This window comes from Nicotiana tomentosiformis, chromosome 11, assembly GCF_000390325.3.
Source record: "Nicotiana tomentosiformis chromosome 11, ASM39032v3, whole genome shotgun sequence".
Lineage (NCBI taxonomy): Eukaryota > Viridiplantae > Streptophyta > Magnoliopsida > Solanales > Solanaceae > Nicotiana > Nicotiana tomentosiformis.
In genome coordinates this window covers 23,452,015-23,465,284 of record NC_090822.1, presented here as the reverse complement: position 1 = coordinate 23,465,284, position 13,270 = coordinate 23,452,015, and the positions used below count along the sequence as shown (strand labels likewise).

Sequence of the window (13,270 nt, the reverse complement as noted above, 5' to 3'; positions counted from 1 at the left end):
GATCTAGTACTCGCAAATGGAGAGTATAATTACTTACTGGATTCAACCTATCAACTCAGCGTTTTCGACATGGAATATATATGTATAAGGTAAGAACGTAAATATTAAACTCGTAAAATTAAAATTCTAAATCCGTGTTTGATAGTATTATTCACTTGACAAGATAGAGTTAAAAGGAACGCAAAGGGTCTATATGCAATAGATTTTAATTTTTTTTTTTCCTTTATATATGTTTACACTGGACCAAATGGATCTGACTCTTATAACTAGATCTTACCTGGCTCCAGTTGTAAAATATACGAATTAGAATAACTTGGACTTGAAAATAAAATCCATCAGAAAATATATTTGTAATGAATCATTTGAATTTCCATCTTTCATATTTTTCTTTTTATGTAGAAATTAAGCTAAGCACATTTGCAGTGACAAACATGCTTATTTCCCTCTAATTTGCAAGCTCCTCCGAGCTCACAGTCACTGACACAGAACGTCCAACATTTGCCATCATTTTCTGGACTATCATCTACACCAGGTACACATGAACCAAGTTCTGGGTGATCCATGCAACACTTTGCTGCATCAGCTATATTCTTGCAACCTACAAAACAACAACAATATATTATATATGTAAATAGACACATATGTATTTTTACTAACTAATGTTTAAAATGTCTTAAAAAGTCTTATTATTTGAATGATCTTGTGCTTGAATAATATAAAACATCTCTCAGCCCTTTGAATAAAGAAATTTTTGCTCTAAATGAATATCAATTCCTGCGTTTTAGTATCAATTGAATTACAAAAAATTGAGAGCAGCACAATTAAGCACATTTTTTGTGCAAACAAAAGATCTATTACATAAAACAATTAAAAATAAAATAACATTGAGATATTAAAAGGTACGAACAAGAGTACCTATAGAAAGTATAAGGAGTGTGAAAAGAAGAACTGAAACACTCTTGATAGCCATGCTTATAGAACAATTAATTTTCAGAGTTGGGTATTATTCTACTGAGAGCATCCTATTAATTTATAATGCTAGAAATGACCAGAGGTCTTTAAATTCTATATTACATGCATCCATATTAGATTAGTATCATAATTAACTAGCTTATAGAAAAGAAAGTATTGCTGATTTACTTCCCATCTTACGGAAAAAGATAAGGTAAGATATACTATCTCATAATATCATTAAGATCATCGAGCTGTGTATAACAATTTTCCCAAAATCCAAACTTCCAACACATTCCTTGTAAGATATAACTCGATGTTAGGGAGTTGAGCTCACTCTGATGTCTAATCATTAATGTTTATGAGAGAGATCACTGAATTAGCTAATTAAAAGTATCTACTAATGTCACGATCCTAATTTCTAACCGATCGGGATCATAATAGTGCCTAACACCGCTTGCTAGACAAGCCACGGCAAAAAATAACGAAATAATAGCAACAATTGACTAATCAACAAGATAATAAGAAAAGTAAAAGAAACTCGAAAGTGAACAAGATAAGTCTAAAACCCTTACTAGCGTTCAACCCTCCCAAGATGTGGAGTCACAAGTACATGAGCTTCTTTAGTTTTCTATATATACTGTTCTAAAAGAAATACAACACTATTTGAGAAAAATGGAAACAGTACCATAGAAATAAGAAAATGACTCCAGGCCTGTTGTCACGACCCTAAATCCCAACTTGTCATGATGGCGCCCAACACACTTGCTAGGCAAGCCAAAAATTCACATAACAACTAAACATTTGGATAAAATATGGTTTAATAAACTCAAGGGTGGAAATAACATAAATATCTAATAAAAGAAACTGAAACACTACTACAACCATCTCAAAACCTTGTGTCAACGAGTACATGAGTACTACTAAGTTTCAGCATAAACCTAAACTCTAGTACAATTGTCTGAGTAATAGAACAATACTAAAAAAAAACAGGAAAGAGTTTCAAGGTATGCGGACGTCATATCAGCTACCTCGAAATCTCCAAGCAGATCCTAGCACAGATCTAGCAGTCATCACGTCTCGATGTACCTGGATCTGCACATGAAATACAGAGTGGAGTATGAATACAATAAATTCCATATACTCAGTGAGTAAAAGAACTAACCTTGGGCTAAAAGCAGTGACGAGCTCAAAAGATGGCAGTCTGAATAAAATAAAATGACAACACAGATATAATAATGGCAGTAACAATAAACAACTCAGATTAATTTTCAAAATCAGCTCGTTCAGGTTACAGGAAATTAGACATGCTTTCAGGTTCAACAATTAAAGCCCAACACTGATACGAATATGTCAAGTACAACTACCATGAGGAATGGTACATCTCTATGCCTACATGTCAATATATATGTAACTTGTATGATTTCACGGTGGTATTCTCAAGTACTCACACAACTCAATCTGTCTGCCAAATGCTCACACAAACCATACACACAATCACTCAACACTGTACGGGTGCCTGACATCAATGCCCCTCACCAAAGCACGTGTATATAATATAGATTGTGTATGCGCTCACTCCTGGTATGTCACACTATGGAGGGGTGGATCTTGCCCAAGCGCTAATATAAAGCCTATAAGGCATTTTTCGGCATGCAACCTGATCCACAATAATAAATAAGCTAATAATGCCTGCTGCGGCGTTCAGTATGATCTACAATAACACTCACAACCAGGCTTTCAGGTCCACCTCAGTCATCAATCTCCCAAGTCTTAAGGGCTCACAAATTTCATATCGTTCAGCCCAAACGATAATAACATGTGATGCAACGATGCATAATAACAGAGACTGAGATATGATATACAAATTAACAATCATGACTGAGTATATAATTATAGTTAAAGCGAATAACTCAAAACAACATAAATAACCTCATTAGGTCTCAATCGAATAAGCACATAGCCTAAACATGATTTCTAGCATGAATCACAACTCAATCACTCTAATAAGTAGGAATTACACAGATAGAACAAGACTTCATAGCAACTCAGTACAACAATCAACTCGTATCATGTTTACCACGGTGCACACCTACACGCCCGTCACCTAGCATGTGCGTCATTCCAACACAACACAAATAACACTTTTTCCTAGGGTAAATACCCTCAATTCCAGGTTTAGAAATATTACTTACCTCAAAGTGCGCAACTCAATTCTCCAACAAACCCTTTGCCACGTGAATCGGCCTCCGAACAACTCGAATCTAGCCAAAGTAACTTAATTCCATCAATAATGGCTATAGGAAACAATTTCAAAATATAAAGATAAGGTCTTTAACCAAAAATCAAAAAGTCAACCCTGGGCCCACTCATAGGAACCTAACAAAATTTACAAATTCTGAATACCCATTCGATAACGAGTCCAACCATACTGAAATCATCCAATTCCAACAACAAATCGACCATCAAATCCCCAAATCTCACTCTCCAATACATAGTCAAAAAATTCTCAAATTCTAACTTAGATTCATGAAAATTAAGTGTAATAATCAATGAGTCTTCAATATTTATAGACAAAATTGATTAAAAGTCACTTACCTCTTCAATCTAGGTGGAAACCTCTCCAACAATCGCCCCTAGCCAAGCTTCACAAGTCCAAACATGAGAAAAACAAGTAAACCTTTCGATTTAAGACATTGCCCACCGATATTGCACCTGCACCTCTTTTTTCCGATTCTACGGAACCGCTTCTGCAGTCAAAAGGTTCGCTTCAGCGGAATCCACTTAATACCAGACCAAGCGCACCTGCGACCCCTCATGCGCACCTGCGGGACCGCTTCTGCGGTCCTTCCTTCTCTCCTGCGCTTCCGCACCTGCGGAGAAGTCTCCGCTTGTGCGACTCTAGCCTCACATGCCCAGTTTTGCTTCTACGACCAAGTGCCCGCACCTGCAAGGTCGCAGGTGCAGAATATTTCCTTGCTATTGCGCATCTACTCAGTGTCAACCATAACCGCTTCTACGACCCCAGGACCACTTCTGTGGTCTCGCACCTACGGCTAAAACCACGTAGGTGCTATCAAACCGGAAGCTTTAAGCTTCAATCTTTCCTTAAGTCCAAAACGCAATCCGATTTCAATTCGAATCACACCCGTGGCCCCCGATACCCCATCCAAGCATACCAACACATCGCAAAACACAAAACGAACTTAGTCGAAACCTCATATTACACTAAACAACATCAAAATCATGAATCACACCTCAATTCAAGCCTAACCAAACTAATGAATTTCCAATTTCTAAAACAAATGTCAAAACCTATCAAACCAACTCCGATTGACCTCAAATTTTTCACATCAATCATAAATGAAACAACGGACCTATTCCAACTCCTGAAACAAAATTGTGAGTCTGGTATCAACAAAGTCAACTCCCAATCAAACCTCTCAACCTTACAAACCTTCAACTTTTCATCTTTCGCCAATCAAAGCCAAAACGACCTATGGACCTCCAAATTAATATCCAGACATACTACTAAATCCAAAATCACCAATACAAAGCTATCGGAACCATCTAAAATCTATTCTGGAGACGTCTACACAAAATTCGAACTCCGGTCAATTCTTTCAACTAAAGCTTCCAACCTTGGGACTAAGTGTCCTAATTCACTCTGAAACATCCTCGAGACCAACCCAACCACCCCGGCAAGTCACATAACTCTAAATGAGTATATAATAAGCGATAAATAGGGGAGCGTGGCTACAATACATAAAACAATCAATTGGATCGTTACACTTGCGAACAGGATGCAGCTCTACCTCGAATCACCTACCCGGTATTTGCTAAGCAACTCTCGGGACTCTACTGGTACCGATATCTGGGTCTACACACGAAGTGAAGAATTGTAGTATGAGTAGAATCGACCTAATGTACTCAGTAAGTGTCGAGCCTAACCCCGACGAGGTAGTAACGAGGCTAAGACAACACACTTGCAATGAACTTGTGCAGTTATATATCAAAAAGTAATAAAATAGTAGATAAAGTATCAGATATAACAATAGAATAATGACAAGTGAAAGTTATAACAAGTGCACAGGTAAAGGGGCATAAAACGGAAACATAAAGTAAGCGATACTGAGTAAGCCTCGTTCAAAAGGAAATAACGAAACTACAAAGCCAAGTCCACATTTCAAAATATCAAAGTAAAGAGCAATAAAATTGTATGGCATCAACTTTCGTGCTTTTACACTAATCCTCGCATAATAAAATAATATACAATTCACACCCCAATTAAAATAATAATTCCAACGTGAGTCGAGGTCGAATCCACAAGGAGTTTAGAATGGGTGTTGAGATAAATACTTAAGAAAGAAACTCGAAATAGCTAGATTTAGCTTCCAAACAAAAATGGGTAACAATTCTTCAAAGTTAAACTACTAACTGGAACTGGAACCTGTCAAGCCAAGTCTCGTTGTGCAGATCGCACAACCTCCGCAGGGGCATTTTTGTCAGATATTTTCAACTTAGTAAAAATAGAAGGTTTTGTCATTTTTAGGGTAAGTTTTGTTTTGGGAGAGCACCTGAGCCGTTTTTATTTACTGTTTTGAGTAATATTGTACTAGATTAGCTTCTAAAAATTAGATTTTCTTTCCTTAATCAATTATTAAGCATAATTTCTTAATTTCTTCTTGTATTTCTTCATTTTTCATGAGTAGCTAAATTTCTAGCTAGGGTTGTGGCCCAACCCTAGTGTGGGTAATTAAAGAGTGTTTGATTAAGGACTTATTTGTGATTGGGTTAGTGATATTTAGCCTAGTTCTTGCTTGAATTCAAGAATTAATTGTTGCAAACATTGATTTATGCCTAATTGACTTAGTCTCTAATTGAGAATGATAGACTAAGTCTAGGAAAACTTGGCTAATAATAAATTGGGGTGAACTCAAAAAATTGATAGCCCCAATTAAAGGGTTGAATCTATAGATAGTAAGACCCGACTTGAGCATTTATCACTTATTTTGTGCAATACCCATTTGGACTTGAGAAAGCCAAATTGGGCAAAACCACTCAAACTACTGAGAGGTATAGAATGGGTAATTGCGTGTGATTGCTATATTACAACCCCGACCAATCAGGCTTGTCCTAGAGTTTTCAACCCATGAGGTAACCACCTAGGTGGAAGTCACGACCCTAGATCTTTTATCATTTGGAAAATAACCAAAACCAAAAATATTGTTTCCTAGTTTTATAATTGCAATCAATAGTTTAAAGTAGAAGTAGAAATAACAAACAAGAATGTGGAAGTGTAATCTAAGGCATAATTTACAATTACACTAAATATATACCTAATCCCAATTCTAACTCCTTGAGGATTCGACTCCGACTTGCGTTGGATTTTATTATTGCTTCAACCACCTCACTACCTATATTTGTGGTGTGAGTTTGGGCGACATCAATTTTTGGCGCCGTTGCCGGGGAGTTAAACGGATTTAGATATATATATCTATGTTTTTGTGTAATATGTCTTCTTTTTCTTCCGAGTCACTAATTTTGTTTTTGAATTGCTTATAAGTACGATAATGGCTCTCAACAACGAGCCCATTGGTAATTTGCCATTAAGGGAGGAAGTGGACGATGATCAAGGAGATGAGGTTCTTCCCGAACCTCAAGCAAATAGGCAAGGCTGACCGCCTTCTAATAATGTTCTCGTCCCTCCCCCACCTCTACCAAGAGCGGTAGCGCACCAGGTGTTGCCAAACGAGGGTTATGCAAGTGCTATAGTACCACCCCGCATTAGGGCAAGCATCTTTCAAATCACCAACATGATGCTTACACTACTTGAGCAATCGGGATTCTTCACCGGGGCTCCAAATAAAAATGCTTACAAGAATCTCAAGGGGTTCGTCGATATTTGTTGGGGGAGCAGGAAAACCAATGTTTCGTAGGACGCGCTGAGGTTGAGGCTATTTCCTTTCTCTTTACGGGAAAAAGCATTGGACTGGCTGGAGGGATTGCCCAATCATTCCATACATACATGGGATGAGTTGGCCAAACAATTCATTGCCAAATTCTTCTCTTCGGGGCACATGGATACACTATGGGATGAAATTCTAGCGTTCAAGTAAGAGCCCAATGAACCATTGCATGATATTTGGGAAAGATATCATACCATGGTTAAAGATTTCCCAAATCATGATATTACCGAGGACATGATCCAACAAACCTTCTACAAGGGGATCAACACAACAAATCAATGTGTGGTGAATCAACTCTCCGGCAGGAACTTCATGAACACACCTTATGTCAAATCTTGTGAAATTTTGGATGAGATGGCGGATACCTCATCGGTATGGCAAAGTAGGGCCAATGTTCTGTAAGGTGACCCCAATGTCATTCACCTACACAAGGAACTACATGATCATGGGCAAGCTATCGCAGAGTTAACAACCACAATGAACCAACTGGCCAAAGCTCAGTTGCAACAAATTCAAGGGCCGAAACAAGGGAATGTGATGGAAGGTGTAAATATGATGATGAACAAGAGACGGCAAAAAGGTCAAGAATGGAAAAGACGTCCGAAACAATTATGTAAGATGATAATGGGTATGACCAAGGTGATTCGTATAATGAGCAAGAAGAAGAAGTGCAATACGTCAACAATTATCAAGGTCAAAGAAACAATGCTTAAAATCAACAACAATGGAGATCACAAGGAAATCAAGTAAATTGGAATAACCAAGGCCACTAAGGCAATTGGAGTTGTGGCAACAACAATCAAGGCAATTGGAATAATCAAGGAAACCAAGGCAATTGGGGTGGCAACAATCAAAGTAATTGGGGAGGTAATCAAGGAGGGTGGAAAAATAACAACAATCGGGGGTCGGGTTTTCAAAGGCCCCCGATGTTCCAACAACCGAGCAATCCACCACCTATCCTTCTCAAGGCCAGAACCCGAATTCTTCTAACAATGAGATGGGACAGATTGAAAATATGTTCAAACAAATGATGGAGAAAAATGCCGACTCTGATGCTCAATTAGCCTCCCACAACACTTCAATCCACAATTTGGAGGTTTAACTTCGCCAAATCTCACAAGCATTGAACACTCGTCCTAAGGGGGCACTACCAAGTGATACGATGGTGAACCCAAAGGGGGGGGGAATAATACGGGACATGTTATGGCCGTGACTACGAGAAGTGGAAAAGGTGGAGATGCAACCACCTCAAATCAAAGAAGAATTGTGGATGATGATTTTGTAGTTCAATAATATAGAATTCCAAGCAATGTGGTTCAAGCTAATGACAAAGTGAGAATTGATATTGATGAAAATGTGGAGGAGACGCAAGAAGAGGTGAACCCGTCTAGGGAGCACATAATTGACATGCCGGAGCCGGTAGTGCCAAAGGCTAAGGCACCAATGCCAAGGCTCATCTTCCATACCCTCAAAGGCTTGCAAAGAAAAATAGTGAGAACCAATTCAAAATGTTTATTGACATGGTGAAGAGTTTTTCTATCAATGTACCATTGGTTGAGACGTTGGAACAAATGGTGGGTTATGCAAAGTTCATGAAGGACTTGGTCACCAAGAAGAGGTTGATGAATTGTGAAACTATCAAGATGACACATCTAGTGAGTGTTATTGTGCACTCAATGGCTCCGAAATTGGAAGATCCGGGTGCTTTCAAAATCCCTTGCACTATTGGGAGTGCCGACTTTGCTAAAGCTTTATGTTATTTGGGGGCAAGTATCAACTTAATGCCCTACTCTGTGTTCAAAACTTTGAGAATTGGGCAACCAAGACCCACATCTATAAGGTTGCAAATGGTGGATCGGACTATGAAGAGGCCATTGGGAATTATTAATGATGTGTTAGTCCGTGTTGATAAGTTCATCCTTCCAGCGGACTCTGTGATCCTAGATTGTGAGGTTGACTACGAGGTGCCTATTATCTTGGGTAGACCTTTCCTTGCTACGGGGAAGGCTCTTGTTAATGTGAGAGTCGGTGAGCTCACTTGCCGGGTGGGTGACAAAGACCAAATAGCAACGAAGTTTGTTCATTCGTGGATTTAGTGACCGAAGTAATTGTTGATGATATTAGTGTTATGATGAATGTTGAGGATACCTTGGAAGTTGTGTTGATCAATCTTGGGTAGACCTTTCCTTACTACGGGGAAGGCTCTTGTTAATGTGGAAGCTGGTGAGCTCACTTTCCGGGTGGGTGACGAAAAGTTGGTTTTCCATGTGTGCGAATCGATGAGGCAACCAAATAGCAACGAAGTTTTTTCATTCGTGGATTTAGTGATCGAAGTAATTGTTGATGATACTACTGTTGTGATGAATGTTGAGGATACCTTGGAAGCTGTGTTGCTCAATCATGATGATGATGAGAAGGAAGGCTTTGTGGAATGTGTAAATGCTTTGCAAGGATGGGGTCATATATTTATGAACCCCGAAAATTGTCCTTAGATCTTGAGGATCAGAAGACTCCTCCAACAAAGCCCTCAATCGAGGAGCCTCCCACTTTGGAGTTAAAGCCTTTGCCTTTACATCTCAGGTATGAGTTTCTTGGCCCTTGTTCTACTTTACCTGTTATTCTTTCCTTTTGCTTGACTAATGTGCAGGTAGATTCTACTTTAGTGGTGCTCCAAAAGAGGAAGAAAGTGATAGGTTGGACATTGGCGGATATTCAGGGTATAAGCCCCACCTTTTGCATGGAAAAGATTATTTTGTAGGAGGATACCAAACCCTCCGTGGAGCATCAAAGAATATTGAATGAAGCAATGCAATAGGTAGAGAAGAAGGAGATCATAAAGTGGTTGGATGCCGGGGTTGTTTACCCCATTTCCGATAGTTCATGGACTTCTCCGGTGCAATGTGTCCCAAAGAAAGGGGGCATGACTGTGATTAATAATGACAAGAATGAATTGATCCCCACAAGAACTGTCACCGGGTGGAGAGTGTGCATAGACTATATGAAGCTCACCAAAGTCACTCGGAAAGATCATTTTCCGCTTCCGTTTCTTGATCAAATGTTAGATAGGTTGGTCGGACGTGCTTTTTATTGCTTCCTGGATGGATACTCCGGCTACAATCAGATTCTTATTGCTCCTGAGGACCAAGAGAAGATCACTTTCACTTATCCATATGGTACCTTTGCATTATCGAGGATGCCATTTGGGTTATGTAATGTACCGGCAACTTTACAACGGTGTATGATGGCTAGTTTCACCGATATGGTGGAAGATATTCTTGAGGTCTTCATGGACGATTTATCCGTCGTTGGGAATTCTTTTGATGATTCCTTGAACAACTTGGACAAGGTATTGGCAAGATCTGAAGAAACTAACTTGGTTTTGAATTGGGAGAAATGTCACTTCATGGTCGAGGAAGGCATTGTCCTCGATCACAAGATTTCAAAGTATGGTATTAAGGTTGATAAGGCCAAAGTTGAGGTGATCTCCAAACTCCCTCCCCTACATCCGTGAAGGGAGTGAGGAGCTTTTTGGGTCATGCAGGGTTCTATCGCCGATTCATCAAAGAGTTTTCTAAGGTGGTGAACCCTTTGTGTAAACGTTTGGAGAAGGATGCCAAGTTCTATTTCAATGAAGATTGCATGAAGGCATTCGAGTTGCTTAAGTTCAAGTTGACTACTACTCATATCATTACCACACCGGATTAGAGCTTGCCTTTTGAGCTCATAGGTAGTAATTGTTGCTCCTTTCAATCTATCTTGTGGACTCAAGATAGAGTTGAAATCTCCCCAAATAATCCATGGTTTAGTTGTTGCTTGAGAAAAATTAACTAATTGCTGCCATAAATCTTTTCTCTGCTCCACTGTATTGTATCCATAGACTATTGTCATTTCACAGTCTATTTGTTGATTCCTGCTCATCACTTTACAATGAATAAGCTATGCTTCTTTCTTCAGAACTTCAATCTTGTAAGTATTATTTTCTCAGAGTAACCAAATCCTACCATTATGTACATGATTATAATTGTTTTCAGATCCCCAACCCGGGGCAATTTTATTATATATTGTTTGTACTCTATGATCTTTCACCCTTGTCTCCACTAATCCTGCTATTTTAACTCTGTTTTCTTTGGGATACATAGCTAATTCTTTCTGTTTATATCTATTATTTATTCTCCTCATATTCCATATTAACCATGACATTAATGATGACATATAAATCCCCCACCTATATCAATAGGTAGGAGTTGTGTCATCACATCATCTTCACATTGCAGTATATCAAATTCATTTCTCACTAGAATAACAGCCTCAGTCAGTTGATTTACATATCGACCATTGATTTCTTTGGATGCCTTCCCTTTTAGTAATTGCTTCTCTTTAGCGTGTGGGTTCAATTCCTCTGTATCTACTCTCTCTTTTGGTTATTGAGCTTTTTTAGTGGCTGCTGCATACTTAGCTTCCTTCAGCTCATCATTAGCTTCAGTTGAATCTCTTTTATCCTCCTTTGGTACCCAGGTTTGCACCACCTTCTTAGGTCATTTCTTCTTCTTTTGAATGTTGTTATTCATACGTTCTTCCTTTTTTAAATCCTTCATTTTCTTCTTTATACAGTTATGCCCTATCATTAGGCATTATTCACAGTAATCTGGCTTCCATTCAAATACTACTGATTGTTGTAATGTTTTCCCTAATGGATCCATCACAGTAACTTTATCTGGTAGTGGCTTGGTGACATTGACCTCTATAAGAATTCTAGCAAATGAGATTCTGGTTTGCTTTGCTGTACATTCATCTGCATACTTTGGCACTCCAATCACACTAGCTATCCTGCTCAATGAATCCCGGCTCCAGCAACTCGTAGGTAGGCTAGGAAATTTAACCCACAAAGGCAGTTCAGTAAGGAACTCAGCATTAAAATCAAACTCTGGACACCATTGTTTCAATATCATAGGTTTGTTGTTGATGCTATATGAACATGCATATTGTACTTCATTCAGATCTGCTATCGATTAGAATTTAATAATATAATAGCCTTCTTCGTGATAATACACCTCATGTTCAGCCACCATATTCCAATTTTGAGCCACATATCGTTTCATATAGTTATTGCCTGGTGTTTCACCTATCACATATACTACTAAAGCAGCCTTCTATTTATCAGCTTCCCTATTCGTTTCTTCCTTATCAAGCTTGACCATTAGACTACCTTCAACCAATTCTGGTGATATGTAATCGAGTGACATACTGTTAGTTGCTGCACGATTCCGATTGAATAGCCCAGACTAGGTGGGATCTGAGCTTGGTCCTTTGTTGTCTGCTCAGGTTTCCTCAAATCTGGTTGTTTGATCTGCGTTGATTATTGTTGCTCATTAATTCCTATCAATTGCAGCTTCAGAGGTTCACTTAAGTTCAATTTCTTAGCTCTGGTGGTCGTTTTGCTTGCCGAAATCAGCGGAGATAGAGGTGGAAATTGAGTTGCCAAAGGTGTAATCACTCGTTGTTCGCTACCATTTTCTAGGGTTTTAGCTATCACCCTAGCACTGACTGAGCTTCCCACTGTTACAATTGCTTGTTTCTTCGGTTGTCCTCGCCCTCTGGCCATGGCTGCTGCGATCGGTGTGCGTTTGCTTAACTTGCGCCGATAGCAGATATAGGGAGAAAGAGGTTTTCTCTCTTTTTAATGCGTTGATACCACTTTTAGATTTCTCAACTTTTCCCCAATCTTAAGCTTTGAGCCACTTACTACATATTAGTGCTTAGGAGAGTTCGGGTGCCAAGAGAGGATCATGTTCAAAACGGGTAAAGGCTTGTAGCATGGTTATCAACAGAGAAAGGCTAAAGGCTCAAAGGGGTTTACTAGGGATAACAAACATAGGGTGGAAATTGAAAGCTCAAACGGTCCAAGGAAAGCCTACAATCATCTTTCAAACCAAGCAAACTTAAAATTTCTCCTTGAAGCACATTCAGGGCAAGTTATAGAATATTCACTCAAGTACTATGATGACCCGATCAGTTGTTTTGAGAATTAAAGCCTGATTCCCACATTTACTTTTTATTTTATGTTCGTTTGTTGTTATGTGACTTGTCGTGGTGGTTGGTTTGGTTTCGGGGATGTTTTGGAATGAATTGGGACACTTAGTCCCAAGGTTGGAAGCCTAAATTGAAAGAGTTAAACGTAGTTTAACTTTATTGATATTGGGTCTGTATTTTCGTTTCGGAAGTTGGAGTAGGTCCGTTGGGTCAAATATTACTTGTGTGAAAAATTTGAGGTCAATTGGAGTTGGTTTGGTATGTTTTGGCATTAGTTTTAGAAGTTAGAAGTTCATAAGTTTATTAGACTTGAATCGATG

At 38.8% G+C, this 13,270-nt stretch overlaps 1 protein-coding gene across 1 annotated transcript; it reads right to left on the bottom strand.

The window, feature by feature from the left end:
- Positions 1 to 11,551: 11,551 nt before the first annotated feature.
- LOC138901136 (uncharacterized) lies at positions 11,552 to 11,869 on the bottom strand. The gene has a single exon (XM_070188876.1). It carries the CDS (start codon positions 11,867 to 11,869, stop codon positions 11,552 to 11,554), a length of 318 nt encoding a protein of 105 aa, XP_070044977.1.
- Positions 11,870 to 13,270: the final 1,401 nt, after the last annotated feature.